The 23,683-nt window shown below is 45.9% G+C and overlaps 1 protein-coding gene across 3 annotated transcripts in view; it reads right to left on the reverse strand.

The window, feature by feature from the left end:
- The window catches only part of PECAM1 (platelet and endothelial cell adhesion molecule 1), a 73,045-nt gene that overhangs the window by 16,388 nt on the left and 32,974 nt on the right, over positions 1–23,683 (reverse strand). For 2 of the 3 annotated variants that reach the window (XM_032429505.1, XM_032429506.1), the window contains 9 exons: positions 21,938–22,213; positions 17,481–17,729; positions 15,950–16,225; positions 12,517–12,804; positions 11,733–11,840; positions 10,546–10,573; positions 9,238–9,314; positions 7,179–7,232; positions 5,403–5,465 (listed from right to left, as the gene is read on the reverse strand). In XM_032429505.1, the coding sequence (XP_032285396.1) occupies positions 5,403–5,465; positions 7,179–7,232; positions 9,238–9,314; positions 10,546–10,573; positions 11,733–11,840; positions 12,517–12,804; positions 15,950–16,225; positions 17,481–17,729; positions 21,938–22,213 (1,419 nt within the window). The remainder of the gene's footprint in view (positions 1–5,402; positions 5,466–7,178; positions 7,233–9,237; positions 9,315–10,545; positions 10,574–11,732; positions 11,841–12,516; positions 12,805–15,949; positions 16,226–17,480; positions 17,730–21,937; positions 22,214–23,683) is intronic. The other variant, XM_032429507.1, reaches the window with a different exon arrangement.

Here is a 23,683-nt window from a genome sequence, read left to right on the forward strand (position 1 = left end):
TCTGTGCCAAGATACCCTTGACTCACTAGGCTCCAGGGAGCCCCCTGACCCTGAACATCTCCCTTCACTGCCCTCATGGCCCTTTCTCTTTGCCCCATTTCTCCTCCAAGTCCCAGGACAAGCTTTGTTCCTGCGCCTGGGTTCACACACCCTCACACACCTACCTACTCCCTAACACACTCACCCCTTCCCTGTGCCCAGGGCAGTTACACAGGACCCCTGTGCTCCCACAGCACTTTGGGGACACTTGCCCATGACCACACTGACATTATTTGTCCCCACGAGTGTCTCCCTGGTGGACCCGGAGCTCCTCCAGAGCAGCACCTGAGGTCTGGTGCACCTCCCGATCCCAGGCCTTGCACAGTTACCTGGAGGCAGCCATAGAGGTTTGATAGGACAGTGAAGGCACCAATGTCCTTGCAAGGGTCTCTGTCTCAGACCCTGAGCTTCAGGAAGGCCTTGGCATAATCAGCCTGTTCCCTGAGGTTTTAGATCTTAGGATTAAAACCATGGTCATTCATTAGACACTGAATGGTGAATGGTGGTGGTTCCTGTGCCAGGACCTGAACACCAGGAAGAAGCCTGGAGGTGGGGGGTGGTTCAGATCCCCCAACAGGTGAACTTGGGCCATCTGGGGTGGCCAGGGCCTTGTAGAAGGCTTCATATGACTCCCCCAAGGCACCAAACAGGAGTTGGTACTCACCAGTGTGGCTGAGATACCAAGCACCCCTCTGCCAGGACACCTGCTTTTCTCTAAGAGGCCAGCAGAGATGCTTACGTCACTCCCCATGCTCCCTCCGTGGCACCAGATTTGGGGGTATACAGGGAGACTCCAGGGATTCCCACATCTCCTGGGTATCTACCACATCCCTAAGGGATTCTGTGCCATGTTAGGCCTGGGCAAGTCACGCGTTCGGTATGATCCTAACACCTGTTGTGTGCTGGGCACCATGGACAAGGAAGGGAAAAGGTAACTCAGACCTGGAGCTTTCGGGAGCTCCAGGCTGTGGGGCAGACAACGCTGGGAGAAACGATACAGGATGCTGTATATCAGGTGCACTGGGGTCCCTGCTAGCTCATCCTCAGACCGTGTCCCATAGTGGGAGTGGGGGCCGTGGGGAAGGAATGGAGGGATGAGGTGGGGTGGCCCAGCCTTGGGGCTGGACACTCTTGTAAGAGCCACAGCCCCCAGGCTTGCTGGTAGACCTCTCTGGTCACCTTGGGGACACTCTAACACCCTCTGGACTCAAGAGCTGCACTTGACCCCCTTCTTCCTTATAACTGCGGATCAGCCCGGGCAGCAGGGTGATTTCCACTTCTTGGCAGAGCGGCTACCCTTGCAGCTGCCCCAGTGATTCCTCCTGCTGCCCCCTCCCCCCCCCCAGTTCTGCCCCCTGTGATGGGTGGGGGCTGGCAGCTCATCACAGCCACCCTGCTCTGCTTGGCAGCTGCCTGCTAATGAGTAACCCAGGCCAACAGGCTGTCTCTGCTGTCAGGGATGTTTCCGGATGGGGCTTTATTTTGGCTTCTGTTTTTCTCTGTTTAACCGAGAAAGAGATGGCTTCAACGTCATGGGGTTTTCCCAGCAATTAGCCTCAGAGCAAACAAGCAACAGACCGGCTTTAACAAGTTCCTTCCCACCCTGCCTCCACCCTGCAGTGATTCCTTGGTCAGTTGCCAGTCAGAGGCAGAGCTGGGCACGATCCTCATCCCTTCCCCCAACCCAGCTGTGGAAGAGGGAGCCTTGAGGACAGGGAACTGGGTTGGCCAAGACCAGATCAAGTTTACTGATCACTGGCCTTGAAACCACAAGGCCCTTTCCTCACCCTAGTGATGCCCCACCCGCCACCCATGAGAAAGCAAGGGGACAGCATCCTAGGCCAGGCCTGCCCTGCCCTGCTGTCCCTGAGCACCCAGGACACTGGGTCCAGAAAACTCAGCTTGAATCTTCTAGAAACTCTCCATTTCCACCCACGTGGCACTCCCTCTAGCTCTCCCGAGACCCTCGCAGCAACGTGGGGAAAGGTGACTGCAGCTGTGCTCGGCCTGGCAAGGAAAGCACCTCTCCTCAGCCTGTCCAAGGACCTCTTTTCCCTTTAGAGCCCACCCCACCTTCACGCAAGAAAAAGAAAACCAGACGCTCTAACATGGAAACATTCTCGAAAGAGTGGAAAATGGACCCTTTTCCAAGGACAAAACCCTGTGTCCTTTCTCCTTCAGCTCCCTCCAGTCCAAACCCTCTGAGGCCATCAGGCACAGCGCTCATAATCCCACCTCGTCCTGGCCCAGCGGGCAGCAGAGGAGGGGGCAGGACCTGGCCCTCTGAGAGGGGAGCATGAGAACCTCAAGGCCAGAGCCCAGGGCAAGCCCTGTCTGCTTGAGCGCCCAGCAGAGTTTGGAGGGTCAGGGGACAGCAGGGTTTTTCTACACATATGCAAAATCTCTGGGCAGCCTTGCCCTCTTGTTAGTCTTCCCCGTCCTGTCCTGGCCGGAAGTCCCCTTAAGAGGAAGGGGACTGACAGGAAATGACAGATGTTGGCAGGGATGCGGAGAAAGGGGAACCCTCCTACATTGTTGGTGGGAATGCAAGCTGGTGCAGCCACTCTGGTAAACAGTATGGAGGTTCCTCAAAAAGTTGAAAATAGAGCTACCATATGATCCAGCAATTGCACTACTGGGTATTTACCCCGAAGATACAAAAGTAGGGACCCGAAAGGCTATGTGCACCCCGATGTTTATAGCAGCAATGTCTACAATAGCCAAACTGTGGAAAGAGCCAAGATGTCTATCAACAGATGAATGGATAAAGAAGATGTGGTATATATATACAATGGAATATTATGCAGCCATCAAAAGGAATAAGGTCTTGCCATTTGCAACGACGTGGATGGAACTGGAGGGTATTATGCTGAGCGAAATAAGTCAAACAGAGAAAGACATGTATCATATGACCTCACTGATATGAGGAATTCTTAATCTCAGGAAACAAACTGAGGGTTGCTGGAGTGGGGGGTGGGGTGGGAGGGATGGGGTGACTGGGTGATGGACACTGGGGAGGGTATGTGTTCTGGTAAGCGCTGTGAATTGTGCAAGACTGTTGAATCTCAGATCTGTACCTCTGAAACAAATAATGCAATATATGTTAAGAAAGAAAAAAAGAAGAAGAATGTAGCAGGAGGGGAAGAATGAAGGGGGGGAAATCGGAGGGGGAGAAGAACCATGAGAGACGATGGACTCTGAAAAACAAACTGAGGGTTCTAGAGGGGAGGGGGGTGGGAGGATGGGTTAGCCTGGTGATGGGTATTGAGGAGGGCACGTTCTGCATGGAGCACTGGGTGTTATGCACAAACAATGAATCATGGAACACTATATCTAAAACTAACGATGTAATGTATGGGGATTAACATAACAATAAAAAAAATAAATAAAAAAAGAGGAAGGGGACTGAGCCCGTGATGCACAGTGCCCGGGGTGGTGGCGGGGGGGCATTTTTGGCAGGTTCTGGCGGGACCAGAGAAGGCTGGAGGGGAGCCCCCTACAGCCCCTTTAGCCACAGCCGACCCAGACTCGCTTCTGAGCACCAGCCCCCTGTGCTGTCTGTCTCCTCTTGGGCATCTCATGTTTCACCTAACTGAACCTGTTCCTCCCAATCTCAGGCATCCTGACCGTCCATCCGGTTAGTCAGTCATGCAACCTGTAGTGATTCGGTCTCCCCGATCCTTGCCATAGAATCTCATCCAGTGTTGCCACGTCTCTGAAATCTATCTCGAACCCATCCACTGCCAGCACTTTGGCTCCACCCTCACCCCCTCTCCCCTGGTGATAACACTGATCTGCCTCCTTCCAGATCCTCAAAGGAGTCAAGCTCTGGGCCACCTCACGCTGTCCTTCCCATTTCCTGGGTTCTCCTAACCCTCTCTCCTTTTAGTGGGGCCACCTTCTTTGTGCCCTTCAGGCCCCAGCTTAAATTCCAGCCCCCAAACCTACCTTTCATGCCTTCTCATTGCTCCCCATTCCTTTCCTTCCGAGCACTAACCATAACCTGACGCTATCCATATATTCTTCGGTTCCTTGTTTTCCTGGCTCCCTCACGGGCTCTACCTCCATGGGTCGGGCTGGGGGGTGGGGATCATATATGTACCTTTGCTGCTTGCACAGGGGCTGGCCCATCAAGGACCCTTACTTTGTTAACAAGCAAACCTCTTTACAATGAAATAAAGAGGAAGAGAACTCCAGGCCTGCCATGGCCCCCACCTTCCCAGGTCCAGTCCAGTCTTAGAAGTAGGATGCCCGGTGTAGGCATGCCGATGGGGCAGCATCAACTCTAGGGGCCGTTCTGACTGCAGACTGTGGGAACGGTGCCCCCCTGGGCAGCACACAACCTAGGAGCCATAGGGGACAGCCTCACCTCAAGATTCCGTGCACATACCTGCTGACATGGTACCCAGAACCTAAGCAAGGAGAAAGGAAGGAACCCACAACTCCTCCCAACTCATGGACCCAAAGACGATAAAGAGATGCCACTGCCCAGTGACTCTGGGTAATGCTAGGCGTTCCCGGCATGGAAAGCGGCCCTCAGCTTGCCAGGCCGAGTGGACACAGCTGCAGCCCTTAGGCTCAGTGGGAAGGGGGTGCGTGGCTATAGCCCTAAAGAGCTTCCCAGCAGGGCCAGAAGGCTCTGGGAGGCTCCTTTGAGCGCAGCAGCCTGTGGGAGAGCTAGGGTGAGGGAGGGCTACGAGGACATGCATGGTTTTGGTGGGGCCAAGAGGAACTGGAACTGACGCTCTCATGTTCGCTATGGGGTGGCCCAGGCTGAGTCAGTGCCCCCAGCACCGCACCAGAGCCAGGGACCTCCAGCCAGCCTGCCCCTGAGAGAACCACACACAGAAAAACAAAACCTGAAGTGGGAAGCCAGTGCCACTGTTTACACAGAAGGGGACTCTGTTTTCAGAAGCATTTACCCAAGAGTCCCTTTAACGAGCCAAGCCCTCACTACCTTCAAACATGCGTTTCACTTCCCCAAGCTCAAGGTGCAAGCAACTCTTTAAGGAAGATGCTAGGTGTGGGCAAGGAACGTAGCTCTGGAAGAAAACCCAAAACACCCAGGAGTGAGGCGGCCCTCAAAAGGTCTCTCAGCAAACACATTTCTTAGCACTTAGTAATTGCTCAGTAAAACCTACTCGTTATTAATAGTATGGTAAATAATAATGAAATTTAATGCCTCAAAAGCCTAGGCAGGGGTCCCCGCTCCTGCCGTAGGCATGCCCAGGTCTGTCTGCTGACTGCCTCCCTTCTGACTGACCAAAGGGACCCTTGTCCTTGGGTCATAGCATAGCTCACCCTGGTGTCTACACCCAAGCAGAGAGCAAAGCGTGGGGAGCCACTCCAGTAATGCTGTTTACCTTGGTAAGGTTCAGGAGAGGTCACTTCCACTTCTGTGTACTCCACATCCAAGGTCAAAGGCTCTGCTCAAAAGAACCACAGCACCCCACAGTTAGACAAAACCTCCTTCGGGGGCCCCCGCCTGCATTAGAGATTTCCACTCAAAGGACTGAAGGAGTCCCTATTTCGAGAAGGAAGCCAGACACAGGCTGAATGCCATTCAGGGTGAGAGGGACACCACAGGCTGGGGAAGACAGTGATGAGTCCTGCTATCCCCAGGATGTGAAGGGACCCTTCTGCCCAGGTCCCCTTGTTTTTACAGGGGAAGGATTTACAAAAGCTCAGGATTAGCCACGGCAGTTAACTCTGGAAGCCTATTCCACGGCCACAGGCATAGAAAGCTATCTCCAAGATGGAAAGAATCTCAGGCAATGGGGAACAGGTTTCCCCAGCCCAAACATGCTCTGAGAATATAAGCCATATGCTTCAAAAAACAAGTTAATGAAAGCAGTCGGGCCGCTATGGTGAATCTGGGAAAGTTGTTGGTCTTTAACTCAAAGTAACATTATTGTTTGTTTACTTATTTATTTTTTATTTTAAAATATTTTATTTATTTATTTGAGAGAGAGAGAGAGAGAAGGGTGAAGGGCAGAGGGAGAAGGCTGAGCAGGGAGCCCAATGCAGGACTCGATCCTGGGACTCCAGGATCCTGACCTCAGCCGAAGGCAGACACTTAACAGCCTGAGCCACCCAGGCAACCTATCGTTTCGTTTTTGAAGTCTCAGAGTGAGTCTTTCTCACCAGCACTAAAAACTGATGTGTGGTCAAGGACACCGGTATTTACCTCTTTATATCTTTAGCTCCTGTGATAGCAGGCCAGAGGGGAAGGGAATTTTGAAAAATGAGTTAGCCGATCCTTCTGAGCTTTAAGGCCATAGCAAGCAATCTATTGTTCATTGTCTTTAAAAATTAGCAGCAATGCTATTTTTATATCTTTTTATAGTGTATGTTTTATTTTTATTAAATACTTAGGTTTCAAAGAATATTTGTAAGTTAGGAATAAAATACAGATAATAATAATAAATAAGTGTACCCATCGTCTTTTTAAGAAAAAGAACATTTTTATTACCCCCGACGTACCCTGTGTGCTTCTCCCCATCCCAGACCCTTAACACTTTCCTTCTAGCTTTATTGAGGTATAAATGACATGTAACCCTTGTATAAGTGTAAGGTGTACAACCTGATGATTTACCACAATGCTATTTTAGAAAACGCCCCCACCTCTACTATCCAAGAGAGAGGAGATCCTCCTACAGTACCCAGTACCCAGTTCCCTGGTAGGTATAACCCAGCTCTTTCCTACTGGAATTTAGGTTACTGTCTTTCTTTTTTAAGAGGTTTATTTATTTAGTTTAGAGAGAGAGAACAAGTTGGGGGAAGGGCAGAGGGAGAGGGAGAGAGAATCTCAACCAGACTCCATGCTGAGCACGGAACCCAATGTGGGGCTCATTCTCACAACCCTGAGATCAAAACCTGAGCCAAAACCAAGAGTCAGATGCTCAACCGACCGAGCCACCCAGGGGCCCCTAGGTTACTTTCCAGTAAGGACACAAGATAGCATCTTTGGAGCAAGTGACCAGCCTCCCCCATTTTACACAGCAGCTGGGGACAGGGTCACTGGGGCGGCAGGGGAGTGGGGGGTAATATCCCCAGGTCTTAACAGTTTTAGTTCTTTCCTAGGGATCTTTTTTTCTGTAAATGTTTCTAATAAAAAAAAAACTTAGTTCGATAATTACCTTTATTTTCATTTATTGGTTTCATTGCATGGTTTCCAACATCTTCATTGTAACCTAATTGAAAAATAACAAAGAGGATGAGTGGCAACAGAAATCCTAGTTTCCTATATAACTTGTAAAAAACTCAGTGCCACTAACACACAGAGTGAGGCCTAACTTCGTCAGTGTAGTGGTCCACCAGCAGTGTAGAAGATTCTGGATTCCCTCTTCGTCCCCCTATGGCCCCATCCGACCTCTGTGTGGTCACTTTCTAATACCAGTGATGCCCACCATCCCACGGGTGGGATACTTCTGCTTATGAACTGTTCAAGACTCAGAATTGTTCACTTTGAGCAAGCTCATTAGAAATTAAGCTTAATTCTAAAGGGATAGGCCCATAACCAGAAACATGAAAAACACTAGCAAACTAACCCTCTCCAACCAGAGAGCTGGATGCAGGAGAACATAGTTTAAAGAAATTGTGGTACCTCCAGGCTGCCACCGCAGTGGGCAAAAAGAACTTCTTAACTTTTTTTTTATCAAGTTGTTCTTTATTAAAAATAATTTTATGGATTATAAATAATATAAATACTTCTGAAGAATACATGATTTTCCATTATGCATTTAAGCTAATTACTTATTGTGATTACTAAAATATTTTATAAAGTGAAATAATCCATGGAGAGACAATATAAGAATTAGAGTATTTCTTGCATTTTAGAAATTTGGGGGAAATCCTATTTTAATACAAGTCTATATTAGCATTCAATTTAGTGTCTACGTATTTATGTATAATACAAATAACCAAAAGAACCCCCCTTATACCACAAAAAGGTATTTCCCCTATAACACTGGATTACTTTTTGCTAAATAGTCCAAATATTTCCGAATGTAGTTTCTTACATGATACTCTGTTTTCTTTATTGGTCCATTACTTTTGTTATTACAGATGTTTTATTCACTTTTTAGTAAGGATTGTACCACATTGTATGTTTTCTTTAGTTCCTGTTCTATTTGATGGACTTCAGGAATTCCCAGGTTCTTCTATCTGTTTATTTATTGTTTGTTTGTTTGTTTGTTTACATGTTTATTTTTTTAAGTAGTCTCCATGCCCAGTGTGGGGCTTGAACTCACCACCCTGAGACTGAGTCTCATGCTCTGCCGACTGAGCCAGCCAGGCACTGTTTTACTCACTTTTTAAAGGTTGATGATTTGGTAGTTACAAGAATCGCTCAGTTCTTAAAACATATGCCTCAAGTACACCCTGCAAGAGGCATATCCTAAAACTCTCATTTTGTGGAACACTTACGCATTTAGTAAAGAACATGGGCGTTCTATTCCCAGACCTTCTGATAAAGAAAACTGCCCCCAACCTGGTCTGGGACAGGACATTGCATGTGATAAAATTATCTGCCCCGCTGGGAAGCGGCCACCACCCTGGCTCCAAGACTGCAGTAATTTTCTCCGAGACCTAATGGGATTAAGAAATGCGGGGGTGGGGGTGGGGTGGGGGGTGGGATTGGCTTCCCACCCTACTGAGCGGACTTCCAAGCTTGCACTAAAGCCTTATCACCAGGTACTCTTTGTACCACTCTTTTCTTTTAAATGCCTCCACTAACAGAGAAATACTGAAATCAGTTGTGGCAAAAGCTGAGTGGAAACTGTCTTGTGCTTGTAATAAATAACTCCATCTGAGAAGATCTTTTACCAATGCTTTCATCTGATAACTGGTCTCTCTCTCTCTAACAAAATGATAATGATTATACCTGGGCCATGTTCAAAGTTTTGGAAGATAACCCAGGATGGGTATCCGCAGCATTATAATTATTCTCCACCTTTCATTCCCCGGGGATGTTTAGGAGGTGGTTAAGATTAGGGTAGAATGTTCTGCCTTTCTTCCTAAGTTTTTATTTTGCTTATCAGCTCACCCTTCCACGACCCGTTAGATGAAGTGCCCCTGCTTGAGGACAGGGCTTCCCTTCCAACTTGAACCCCATCATCTACAGATTCTGCTTCTAAGAGGGGTGAGGGAGTTTGTGGCCAGCTGGGGAAAACACTTAGCAGGAAACCATGACTCTACCGTAATGTCTGTTGGCTTCAGTATTGGGATCTGACAACATCTTCTCGTTGCTGGAGTTCAGAAGTGGTGCTGCTGGCCTTAAAAGGAAATTTCAAGAGGAAAGAAAGAGTATGACTTTTTTTGGCTCTAACTTCAAACCACGAAAACAATCAAGGAAAGATATGAGAAAACCAGGGGGCGTTTTCTGAAGTGAGGAAAACTTTACCCTCTCCTGTGGAAAATAAACATTTTTTCCAAAATGTTGACAAAAACTCTTTGCTGTTAAAAGAAGTGTGAGGGCCCTCCCTTGCTATAGCAAGCTCTGAAGAAGTAGCGTTTTCTTGTCCTCCTTTGGACGGTCTTCATTTATTTCCAGAATTGCTTGATTATTCTATTATTCCATTCATTAAATAGTCCATCATCTCATACGTATTTGACATACCAGAATTATCCTATATTAATCAAATATATACACACATATATCCTTGTTGCTTTCACTTACATATAAATGGCCTGTTAGAAATGTATTCTGGTATGTATTTATAGAAATCGTTTCAGATAAAGACTATGTCTGCCAAATTGAATAGTATTGTATATTATAGTTACTATAAATACAAAATAATTTGCCTTAAGCAATACGTATGATTTCATTATTGTTGATCAAGAGTTTTATTTGCTCTCACACAATTTCTCATACATGTCAATATTAGCCTCAAATTAGAAATGAAAATGACACTTTTTAATATTTTGCATGGGACTCTGCATAACTCATTTTAATTTATATATAATATGTGAAGCTTTTTATGTATTTTATTGAGAAATAAAAATTGGATATTTGGCTTTTCTATAATAAAAATAAGAAGTGTCAGGGCCAAGGTGAATCCCACCCCTCTGAATTCTTCATCCTGTGCTACTGTTTTTCTCCAGGACAGAGCTATCCCTTTCCATACTTTTGAATTTTGGATTTCAAGAACAGTAAAAATATTACCCCCCCCTTTTTTTTTCCTTAGGCCAACTCTATTTTGCCAAGTAAGCAATCTTTAAAAATTCCATCTACTACCAATATAATTTCATAAGGAAAAGGGGATCTCACAAGGAACAGCATAAGAAGGGCATGACCTCAGAATAAAGCCATTCTTTCCCATGGAAGGACAGTTGGCAATCTTCCAAGGAGCCAAAGACACACGCATCCCTATGCTACTCACACCTAAGACCCTTATTTTTCTGAGTTTTCCAAGAGACACTGAAAACTCTCTAAGGACCAGAATCTCCCTATAGTTGATGCATGTCTACAGAGTAGCCACCTCTCTCCCAAGTACACACACTGACCTGGACATCTCCACTGGTGTCTGCTTGGCTTTAAAAGAGAAAGAGAAAATCCAAAGTTAGTATAAAGTATCCACGTCTGTACCAGATAGGAAGACTCATCTCAACCATATCTGACTTTCTTGAAGATTGAATGCCCATAAAAAGAGAAAAGAAAGCCAAATATATTCCTGCTTTTAAAAAAAGAAGAAAAAAACAAACAAACAAATAAACAAACAAAGTAGGTCTTCTCTTGGTCTTATACCAAGAGATTTCACATCATTTCCTCCAGAAATATGGACATTTTGACTGTTTTAGCCAGGAGCAATTTTCCTTAGTGGAATGTGATAAGAGATGAAGTCAACAGGAGAGGAACCAGGTAAGCCAGATAAACAGGCAACTATCTCTTTGATTCAAGATGATTCCAAGAAGTAAAGGCTACATCAGTCCTTATGCTTTTAATTCCAAGCTGGCCTGAGATGAAGGCCAGGGTCAGCCTTAGGAAAGGGCTGGTTCTGGAGCCTGTCTTCCCAGAAGGGTTGCAGCTTTCTTATTCTAGAAAAAGCCCAGGGCCCCTCCTCATCCCGTCTGCCCCCACCCATCCCAGGCAGCAGCACCGGGGCTCCAAAACAACCTGCCCTGCTCTACAAAAATTTTTGCAGAATTTAGTGGGGCCGAGCCCTTTTCCTTAAGTTCATGCTAGCTGACTCTGATTCCTGAGTGTCAGTGGGTGATCCTGGCTTCCCTTCCATGTGTGGTTAACCTCAAGCACAGGGTAGAAATCATGGCACAAATTAGGAGGCATTCAGTGGATGGCGGGGGCGTGGGGGCCCTAGGTGGGTCTCCATAGCACTCTACCAACTGCAGGACTAGGTGTGGCCAAATCCACAGAAACAGCATCTTCTGACCACATGTAGATGCAACCTCCCCCCAGATGCAGCTTTTCTGGGTTGTCCAGCTAGGAAAGCAATCGCTTTCCTTTGTGCCTAACTAAATCCAAGGGGGCAATAAAAGCTTTATGCCCACCAAAGCCAAAATCTTTGGTTATCAAGGTGACACCCCAAGGAGAAAAACAATTGTCACCAGTTATATCTCCTCAGTTCCCAGTGGGGCAGAGCACCAGCCCTCCATGAAGCTGAAGCCCCTCACGTCCAGGGCCAGTTTCCCGGACAGGGCAACCTACCAGAATGGAATGAAAGAACTGTACTTACCCTTGGCTTTCTTCAGAAAATAACATCTGGCCCCAAGTACCAAGATGGCAATTATCACTCCAATGGCAAATACTGCAATAAGTCCTTTTATCCATGGGGCAAGAAAGACTGGGAACGAAGAAAAAAACACACACACACACACACATACACACACACATAGGTTTTTCCTCTGCCAGCAAGAAATAATACCAGGTTTAAGCAACAAATAAGACTAATTTTTATAGTCCTTGTAACCAGCATCTTACATGAACATCAACCTCTGAAGGACACTGTTCATAGCTGGTGGAGAGATGTTTTTGTGTGTCTTTTGTTTGTTTGTTTGTTTGTTTGCTACAGAGTCAGCTATGGTCTTAAAGGACCATTGGACTGAAGCAGACTCCTTTCTGGGGTCTATTCAGCCCTTCTCCTTCACTAGGAAACCAGCTTCTACCCACTTGTGTGGGCTCCCCTAACTATGTCCCTTCCACATAACCCAATCCCCTTGGCCATAGGTAGTCCATGGGTGGACATTTGACCCAAGATGGGCCAACTGGTATCTCTTGACCAAGAATTTGGAATTACAACTATGTGAGAAATTTCTAATTTTTTATAATAACCAATTCCTCTTTTATATTTAATTTGGATGCATGTCTGTCACTTGCAACAAAAGAGCCTGGAGGACATTGGTCTCTTAACCCTCAGTGAAATGAGCTAAACAGCTGCCCACTTCCTCTTACAAGGGATGAGGCTTTGGCCTCGCTCTTGGAGGCCACGCTAGATCCCACTGTTTCAGACCCTGACTCACCTCGGACCGTCAGTATGTTGCTTTGGGGACTGCTTTTAACCCGGTTGCCTCTGTTGGAGGCTGTGCAGTAATACTGTCCCTCCTGCTCCTTGCTAGCCTTCGCCTTGTGCCAAATGGCCTGGGTGTCATTCAAGGTGATTTGGTAGAAGGGACTGGTCTCTTTTTCTCTGTAAAACCTGAAGGTGATTGGACCAGATGCTTCGTTCACGGAGCACCGAAGCACGACGGCCTTCCCAGACTCCACATCCTCATTCAGCAGGATAGAGAGCTTGACCTCATCCACCGGGGCTGAAAGGCAGTGAAAGGGACAGTGCTGAGGAAAGGAGGAGGTGCAAGAGAGGGAACATGACACAGTGCTGCTTGGGGCCAGCCTCCTGCCACCCTGTGACAGAGACTGGGACCGTGACTGTGTGTGCCTTTTACTCAATTCACCACCCCCACCCCACGTCCTTCACATCTCCCCTCCTCTCCTTAGCCCAGAAGGACAGCAACTGAAGCCTCCTTTGCCCATGTGTTGTTTACACACAAGATGCTAGGGACACCTCCCTTCACTTAGCACCTCAAGGATTGCTGACCACTTAGCCTGATGATATAGTTCATCTCTGTGCCCTGTTGAGTGTGTGAGTGTGAGTGTGTGTGTGTGTGTATGTGTGTGTGATTTCCCTCCCTGTGCTTACAAAGATGTATGGCACTTCCAGATCTTATGAATAACCTTGACCCACTATCTTTAACTATTCCTGTTTTTCTCCCTTTTCCTTTACAAATGTTCTAAACCAACTGCTCTCGCATCCTCATTTCCCACCTTCTTGTTACCCCTGTCACCTGACTTCCATCCCTCCGCTTTGGAAACTGCTCTCCATCTCTGGTTTTGAAGAATACGCCAAAGGTCACCCGATCCTGACTCTCCCATCCCTGAGTCCCTAGCAGATTAATTCCAGTCTTCATAGGTGTCCTTCCAGTCTTCCCATCTGCGGCTTTCCCAAACCAGTGCGGCTTCCTCTGCGGCCTCTCCGATGCATCCCAGCCTAGATTCTCTAACCTCCTCACCTGTTACACCCTCTTTATTCACTAGTTTATCTTCCTTTTGCCCCTTAAATATGGACTTTCTGCAAAATTTAGTCCTCAGCTTTCCATCTCCATTCTCTTCTTTGGTGATCTCACCTACACCATAGCTTCTGTTTGTGCATTTAACACATAAACATAGAGCATTTAATGCCGAAATAGACAGCTCTAGTCCGATTACTCCCCCTGGATTCCAGGTCTCGATTCTGACCTGGGCATTTCCACTAGGAAGCCCTGCCAGCCTTGCATTCCCAGCAGATCCAAGCAGCACTCAATTTCCTCCCATATACATTTTACAAGTTTAATTACCAAAATTCTGATCCTCAATTGTCTTCCCAAGCAGACTTTCCTATTAGTGTGAAAATGGACTGGTCAGCAGACTGGCATCTGACTTTATTTTTTAAAAAAGATTTATTCATTCATTTTAGAGAGAGAGAACAGTGGAGGGGCAGAGAAAGAGGGAGAGAATCCCAAGCAGACTCCCCTCTGAGCCAGATGTGGGGCTCGATCTCATGAGATCATGACCCGAGCTGAAACCAAGAGTCGGATGCTCAACCAACTGAGCCACCCAGGCGCCCCTGGCATCTGACTTATGAACCACCTCCTTGAGAGTGCAGTGGGTGGCCAGACCACAGAGATGCCGGTCCCACAAAAGGGAGCACCAGGCCCGAGATGGGAGGGTGGAGTTCAACCACAAGGGCAGAGTCCTGGAGGGTAGAGCCTGATTCGAGAGCCTCTCTCCTGCTGAAGCACAGTGGGGTGGTGGCAAGCCAGCTTCAGGAGCCAGGCTGCCCGGCCCCCATTCCCAGCCCAACTGCCCACCAGCTGTTCATCTTAAGCCTTCACTGCATCATCATAAAATAAGGATAATATTTTAATGCATCTTACAAGGCTATTGTAAGTATTAATGGAGATAATTTGCTAAAATACTTCACACTGGGGTGCCCACATAGTCAGGGCTCAGTAATGTTAACCACTTGTATTGACCCAATTTAAACCAATTTAAACAGTTTCAGGTAGGCTTCTTCATTGGCTTCTTAAGGTATTGTGAGGTTTGAGGCCTCCACTTCTAACTGATAGAGCCCCCTGGTTAATCTCCCCCAAGCTCCATCCTCCTCATGACCTCCTTTCCTCTTCTGGCTCTTATTGCACACAGGACAAATTCTCAACTCTGAAGACTGGCATTCGATGCCCTTCACAGTTGAGCTCAGTCACTTTTTCAGTTTATATCCAATGATTTTCCAGTCCCAATCTTTTGTTTCCAGCCATCTGATCTACCCAGTCTTCTGAACTGCTCCATGGAGACATTTTGCTCATGTATTTAACTGGTAGGCCATCTCCAGCCCTTTCTTGACCCATTGTCAAGACCTGGCTCCTAACCCAGCTCTTCTAACTCAAGCTAGATGGTATCTTTCATGCCCTGAATTCCTATCACCATTGTTGTAAGGATAGTTCATGCGACAATCATGGGTTCCCTAGTAACATTTTTTTTCTATGCTTACTTGCACTGTCATTCAAACATACTAAAATATTTCTCCATTATTTAATCAGGACATCCTGTGTTTCTTGTTATATCATTGAAAACAAAGAACATGTTTTCTTTTTTTGTATGCCCTATAGCATTAGATGCTTTATATATATTGATATTAATTTGAAAAGTATGGCTCCTTTTGGACCATACATTAATAGAAGCAGGAATCTCTATCCTGCTTCAGAGGTCCACAGTGGTACCTGCAGATAGGCAGTTATTAAACAAGAAGGAGGAGGAAGAAGGAGAAGCATATTAAACTTTTTACAAAAGGATATGGAATATCTCAGAGATGCAAACAATGGCCTCCTGAGGCCTCCTGAGAGGCACAAGACAGAGGCTCAAGGAAAAACATCCACCCCACCACAATGGTATATTTCTCCTGAGTATGACAGCGTGAGTCCCATGAGACTACAGCCTGAAGCTCTGACGGCTGCAGGTTCTGCACATGACGGAATCTGCCTCCCCAAGAGTCCATAGTGGAGAAAAACTCTGGTCTACAATTCTCAGAGATAGCTGTCAGTTCATCTAAAAAGGAGCAAATGTTAAGGGAGCCCCAAAACACAACTTTAGTGCTTCTTGACGTCAGGACACTTTGCTCTGATATTTTAGCAGTTCAATGGAAAGATTCTGCAAAGAGATGTCACTGGCCACACCAAGAGCCACCAGATATCTTCTGGACCCATTTACCTGGGCCTTGGGCCCGCGCTGCCACATGTTTATGGCCTTTGCACAAGTACCACCCACTTGTGCATACAACCCCCCGGGGCAACCCCAAACCTTTGAAAATGTGAAGTAAAGCCCCCAAACCACAGGATTTCTTCCCACAGCACAGCAACTCACCTATCACCTTGACCCACAGAACTTCACTGGCCATTTCGGTATGGGAGTGACAATTATCCACAATACACTGGTATTCTACATCTTTCGTTGGGTTGTCTTTGAATACTGCAGGCTCATTTGAGGTCATGTCACGGCTCTCCAAAATGTTATTTGCTTTTAAAAGGTGGTAAGAAATAGGCACGGTTCCATTTATGGATTGGCAGCTGACTGCGATGGTCTGTCCTTTTATCACCTCAGAGCTGGAATCATAAAAAATCCTAGGCTTGGAGAGCATTTCTAGAACGACAGAGAAACAACCTGAACAACACTGAAGGCAGAAACAAAACATCCAGCCCAAGAGGGTCCTTCTCCAAACTCTGCTCTTTGCTTCTCTGGCATTACCATAATTACCTGCCTGTCTTACCTACCTTCATAGGACTATTTTAAGAGGGACAGGTTGTGTGTGTGTGTGTGGTGACGAGGGAGAGGGGAAGTGAATGATATAAACAAAAAAGGGTGACAAGAAAAACACTACATCCCCCTAAATCCATTTATATTTTCATATATCTCACCTACACATGTTCACACACCCGTATGTTGCTGTTGCGTTGAGGAAAGATACAGGAAAAGCATAAGAAATATAACAAGCACCCAGGTGGAATCGATTTGAAAACAAATTTTCAGTGCCTCAGGCTCTCTTGAAGTAAACCGTATCTATGCCTCGAGAAGCAAGAATTCTACGAGGTCCTTATGCAGAAGTTTGCTTATTTGTAAAGCTTATGAAATGTAATGACCCGCGTTTGTCTCTTGTATTATTTCCTTGGGAATTCCATGACGAGTGAGTTGACAAGAGACTATGACCCTGGTTGAGTTGAGACTAAAATCTTGGCTGCATAAACCACAGCCATGGGTTAAACTGAAGGATGGTGACTGAGTTGCAGCAGAGCCTATGACAGCCTGACCAGAGTTCCACTGTCACTTAGAGACCCTCTACTCCGAGGGCGGTCCAGGGCCCAACATCCCCAAAGCAGGCACTAGTCAGAGATGTAGACTATGGCTCCATCTTGATCTGCATTCTAACCCAGTTTCGCATGCACAGTCAGCTCTGGGAAGCATGGCTTTAGGTGGTCCCAGTACCTACATTCTGCCCACCAGAAGACCTGGGCTTACTAGTCAGTCAGGATATGGATAAAAACCAGGAACTTAGATCCTGAAGTTTAGTGTTGAATAAGGAGTGTTTCCTCCCTGACCTTTGGAGTGGGAGCCTGTTCCAGCAGCCAGAATCTTGCCAGCTCAGCCACATCATCAGCATGCAGCCACAATAAAGCCATGAACTTCACTTTTGCCTATGCTTTCCTTGTATTGCCTCCTTCCTGTACTTGGAGCAGGAATACCCACTTGTTTGGTCTCTTCATTTCACTGCTCTCTCTCCCCCAAGTTCTTCCCCTGCCTCAGTGTGATCTGCCTTCAGCCTGGAGAGGGTGCAGCTGGTGATAAACTGTCTCTGTCTCATCCCACTCAAGACTCTCTGAGCCAGTGAGGATGTACCCACCACACACGGTTATCTGGACTCCACTGCTTCTCTTGACCACCTTGCCCATGCTTGCGTTGCAGGTGTATGTCCCACTGTCCCTCGCTGAGGCGATCCTGGTGAAATTTTGAGACTCTGACACAATCATCTTTTCCTTCTGGATGGTGAAGTTGGCTGGAGGTGCTCCTGGAATGGAGCACCACAGGTTCAGGCTTTCTCCCTGGTCCAGACGGGTGGCGGAAGATTCCAGCTTCGGTTTGGAAAATAGCTCTGAAAAACCAGTGAGTGGAAGGGGGTGAAATGTTTCTGGGCACCAATCATGGGCCCCTTACAGAGACGGAAGAGAGAGAATCAGGAAGGGACTCTTGCAGGAAGCTATCCAGGTGAACAGGGAGTGTTCTAAGCAGAGGAACAGGCCTGGCAGGAAGGAGCACCTGAAAGTTCAAGCATCCTGGAACATAGTGGGAGTAGAATGAAGACCTATAGATCTTGAAGGACTTTGGGAACTACCTAAAGAAATGTGAATTGTATCCTAGGGGCAATGGGAACCATGGAGAGTTTGGGTCAGGGGAATGGCATCAGATGTGTGTTAGAGGGAGATATCTGGAAGGAGAAGGGATGGAGTTGAAGGGGCCCAGACTGGAAGCAGGAGGGATGCAGTGCAGGCTTGAAGCAGAGTGAGAGCGTGAGGTTGGGGAGAAGTGGCAGCTGGCCCCCATCCCTCCCGAACTTCCCACAGAGAAAGATGAAGATGACACCTGAAGCCTCCTGAGGTTGAGTACTTCGTAAGCTAGAATTCTATGCCACTTTAAGGAGTCACTAGTACCATAATTCAGGTTGAATGTCAACAACAGTAAAGATACAGTTGACTTTTAAGAAGTCTTGGCATCTCCTTATTTAAATATTCCCTGAAATACATCAAGATTTTGTAGTTATGGAATACGTTTTTATTTTCAGATACTGGGAAATTACTGATTAACTACTTAGCTGCTGCGAAGACTTGGTCCTTCGTGTAAGCAAGTGTACTCTGGCTTCAGGATTATGGCTTTTGATGCAGAAGGAAGGACTCAGTAATTTTTTAAAAGATTTTATTTATTTGAGAGAGAGAGAGAGCACACATGCAAGCAAGCACGGGGGGGGGGTGTTGGGGGGAGGGAGAAGCAGACTCCCCACTGAGCAGGGAGCCCAACATGGGGCTCAATCCCAGGATCCTGAGATCACAACCCAAACCAAAGGCAGACACTCAACCAACTGAGCCACCCAGGCACCCCAGGAGTCAGTAATTTTTGAGACTATCTGCATATTGAGAAAAGAACAGAGACCCAAAGTTCCTCTTAGGAAAGCTTCTTGGACTACAGGTTTGAGAATGCAGCCAGGAGTCAGGGAATCAAAATCTACCTTTGGTTCTAAATTTAACAGGTTTGGGGACACCAATCAACACTGTCATTGTCATTGATATTACATAGCTATGGAAGTCATTTCCATCATAATCAGTCCCCAGTGCTTTCCTACTTTCCTCAATAAAATCAAATAAAACTTCAAGTAAGGTGGTAGCCCAATAATTAATTTATATTTTATTAAGACACATCCCATCCTTCCTTCCATATAAGCATTGACTTATCTGTTTTCAGAGCATGATCAAAAGCTCTAGCTTAGGAGTGGGGAAAGGAACCAAAGAGAGACATCCTAAAATACCTTACAATTTCATTGGGTGTATACCAAAAAATGTGAAAAAATGACTCAGCAAGAATCCCAAAGAAACAACTCTCTGTTTAAAAATATGTAAACAAAAATGTAAAAAGTAGAAACCATCCTGCAGAAGTAGGTGCAAGATGGTTTAGAATTAGGAATGAAATATTAGGGAACAATAGTCCATTTCTAAAGGACATAATGTAACAGACTGGTGGGACCATCATGTAGACTAATAAGGATTAGTCTTTTACTTGCTCATTGAATGAATATTTATTGAGCTCCTACAATGTGCCAGGCTCTGTTTTAAGTATCAACAATGTAAGGTGAGTTGAACCCCAGACTTGGTCTTTCGAGAGCTTACTCAGAGTGGTGGTGGCATATGCTAGATCTTTGCAGGGACTGCTGACATAAAGATAGGAATAGTGTGGTGGGAACTGAGGTGTGACCATGGGACTCTCCTGGGGGAGTCTGGAGGGAGATCTGGGGCTTGGTCTTTAAGGACAGCAGAAGTTTTTCAGCGGCCAAGGGGAAAGGGTGATCTAGGCAGAGTGGGAGGGATGTTGGGAAGGGGATGGGGTTAAAGTGAAGGATCATGACCATGCAGGAATTTAAGCCCATGAATAGTGATGTCAAATAGGGGCCATATTAGAAGGGCTTCTCCTATAGCTGGTTGAAGAATGAACTGGAACAGAGATGCTCCAGGACACCCCTGCAATAGATAATCCTAGTGTGAGGGCCAGTGTTAGGATGTGATTACAGAGATAAGAAGACAGGACAGAGTTGAGAGATCTGGCAACACCTGGCGACAGATTAGATCTGAAAAGGTGGACAGTGGGGGGCGGAGGGGGGGGGGAAGGTGTCTTTTCTATCCGAAGACAAATGACTAATTCAATGATTTTCATGTTCATAAAATTATCGTGAGCTGCTAACGTCACTATATCCACTGACAGTGAGGCTTGATAGCAACAGGGGTGTGGATAACCAGATGTTTAAGTGGGCCTGGAAACATTTCCAAAGGCCTGGTAGAACTTGAACATGAGGATGCTTGCCTGCCAGCCCTGGTGTGGCTCAGTTAGCTCCATGTGGAAAGGGCAGAGCTCGGGATCACAGAGCACTCAGGCTGAAGGGATGGGAAGGGCAGGCTGAGTCTAACACTTTGCTATCTTGGGCCAGGGAGACTGATCTACTGAATGACTTGCATACCCGACATGATACAGACTTTTGGGTGTAGGTGATCACCTACAACAGTAGTATCTTAGGGACCAATGATGCTTTATGCTTTCCTCAAGTAGCCTGGCCTGACGGGTAAGGATGCTGCTCTGACTGATGCAAGAGTCAGTTGGTTCACCACTTGGTCCCTGTTGCTCTCACAGCAGTATGCCCATCCCTTTATTGTACTTGTTCATGACATTGCATTCGAATGGTCTATTTACGTCTGTGAATTCTTCAAGGGCAAACCCTGACCTTAGACAGCTATCTATCCCCAATAAGTTGCCCAGCATACAGAAGGTACTCAATGTATGTTGAATTGAATACTTTTCTCTAATGAGATAATATGTCTTATCAGTGAAAAACAACATGTACCATCAAGATATTTGTCATTATCAATGATAAATTGCTAGTACACACTGAAGACTGGCAGGATCCAACACATTTGCCAATCACCCAGTTGGGAAGTTGGCAGCCTACCTGTGATACTGTGGATTGTCCCTGTGACTCTACACTCAATGCTTGACACTTAGAAGGCTTTCAGTAAATGAAGGAATGAATGAACATCTCCATTTGGCAACCAAGAAGTGCTGACTCTCTCTACCCTCAGAAACCCTGTCATCCAATGTTCATTCATTCATCCAACAAATATGTATTGAAGTCCTACTATGTGCCGGGCACTATTCTAGGTGTTTAAGGACATAGCACTGAATAAAATAGGTAATGTCCCTGTTCTCATTGGCTTACATTCTAGTGCCTGGGTACATAAAAGAAACAGGAACAGGTAGAGTATATTTCTTTTGGCAATAGGTACTATGGAGAGATGTAAATCCAGGAAAGGGGGAAAAGAGTCCAATAGAACTTTTAAGTGCCTGGGTTTGGAAGTCAAATGGGCCTGGGAATGATTCTTGTTCTGCCATCTGGTAACCCTGTGATCGCTGGGTGAGTGACCTAACATCTCAGCCTCAATTTCCATATCCATAAATGCAGAATCATGATACCTATCTCATAGCATTGTTACAAGCATGAACTGAAAATGTAGGTAAACCAAACAGTGTTCAACCAAAAAGAATTGTTACTATTGTTTTTAATTTATTAATGCTTTCTCACTCCTGACCCTGTCTTAGGACCTGTGTCTGGGATTTAGCTTAGTGCTTGGCACAGAGGAAAGATAAATGTAGTATAATAACAGACATACTAGCTAACATTCACAGAGTGCTTCTTCTGTATGAGTCTCTTTATAGCAGAGTCATGTCACTTAGTCATTGTAACAGTCCTACAGGTTGAGTGCTGTCATTTTCCCCCATCTCATAGAGTTGTACCACAGAGCAGCTCAGTAACTCGCCTAAGGTCGCCAAAGTAGCGTGTGACAGCGTCTGACTGATGCCAGAACTTGCACACTCAACCACCACAGCTAACTGCTTACTGACTTCCCCCCTTGAGCACCACAACCCCACCTGAGCACATCAGACAAACAAGCAGAAACAGAAGTTTCGGCCCTCATTGGCCATTCTGGATTCCAGCATGGTGGCTGCTCAAGCCCGCCATATCCCCACACCCTCCAGCAGCAGCCCTACCTGTTATGTTGACCACGATGCTGCTGACCTTGGATATCCGGCTGGCTTCCACTTTGCACGTGTAGTTGCCGTTGTGCTCCACCATGGCCATCACTGAGTAGGAGGCCTCGTTGCCATGGCTCTTGTACGCTACAATCGTCTTGTCCTTCTGGATTATGATTTCTGGAAATGCTTGGACCAGATGCGTCACTTGAATGGTGCACCTAATGTGAAGCTGATCTCCTTCTGTGATCACTCCTTCGGGACTGACGTGGAATTTGGGATTAGAGAAGGACTCTAAAAGAAGAGGACAAGCTGGTTGGACTCGGGTTTAAACCTGGGTGAGGGGAAGAGGCACTTACGTCCTCCCTTTTTTGCTTTTTTGTTGCCAACCACCTTGCTTCCTTATTAACTAAAAATATTCAATCTTTCCTCCCCAAAACCTTCTCCTAAGTTGCTCTGATAGCTTCTCACTTCTCCCTTCTCACTCATTCTCGAATCTTCAGCCTTCTAAACTGCAATCCTCCCTTGAGCTTCCCAAAGGCGAAACCACCTTCTCTAGATCTCCTCTGCAGAATCTTCTTCAAATGACCTCAAAAATAATTAGAGCATTAGAAACAGACTCTCGCCCCTGCCCACTAAGAATTGTCTAGGCTCCTCTCACACCATTTCACGGAACTATGGCGTTTCAGTATAAATATTCCATAGCTTTCAAAACTGACAATGATGTAGACTCTGCCACTTCATGGAAATGTACATTTAAATAACGGTATGCCCCCACCCAAAAGTGATTTATAGTCTATTTTATTGTTGTTTAATGCTGGCCTTGACTGACTAAATTGATTTCATGACTCATGCAGTTTGAAAAACGCTGCTTTAATAAAGTATGGGTCGGGTGCCAGGGCACAGGATCTTCAGGAGATGGTAAGAGAAGTAGGCACAAACCTTTGTTTCTGCAAAACAAATTGCAGAGTGTTAGAGTGCACACACAGACTGCCAACTCTGCAAAATCAAATGGGACATTTAAAAATGCCAAAAGTGGATTTAGAGTGATATACTTTAATTCATTAGTTTTTTTACTGCGAAGTCATTTAACTTCACAATAAATAGCTATCGTTAAAAAAAAAAAAAAAGTCTGTTGTCCTGAATACAAGTCAAAAAAGAGAGGACAACAACTGCCCTCTGGGGAAGCATAATAATCACTAAAGGGTTTTTTTCTTACACCCTTATTAATTCCAGATGCACCAGAGATCTAAATGCAGGAAAAAAAAAACACCCCACACTGAAAATAGTAAGAGCAAACATAGGTGCATTTTTACCTTAACAATTTTTTTAAAGATTTATTTATTTATTTGAGAGAGAGCGCGAGAGCAGGGGGGAGGGGCAGAGGGAGAGGGAGGGGGCTCGATCTCATGACCCTGAGATCATGACCTGAGCTGAAACCAAGCGTTGGTCGCTTAACCGACTGAGCCGCCCAGGCGCCCCAACTTTTATAATCTTTGATAAGCTTTAGGTGTGAATCATGAAACCAAAATGCCAAAAAGAAAAAAATGGATAGATTCAATTAAATAAAGATGAAACACTTCTGCCTAAAAAACTTATCATAAAGACAAATGACGAACTCGGGGAAATATTTACATAGTTCTCCACAAAGAGCTAATGCCTTTAATTTATAAAGGACTCAAACAAATCAATCAGAAACAGTAAAAATGGGCCAAGTGTATATGAACAGGCAGTTTATAGGGGGAAATGTAAGAGGCCAATAAA

This window comes from Phoca vitulina, unplaced genomic scaffold (assembly GCF_004348235.1).
Source record: "Phoca vitulina isolate PV1807 unplaced genomic scaffold, GSC_HSeal_1.0 scaffold41, whole genome shotgun sequence".
Lineage (NCBI taxonomy): Eukaryota > Metazoa > Chordata > Mammalia > Carnivora > Phocidae > Phoca > Phoca vitulina.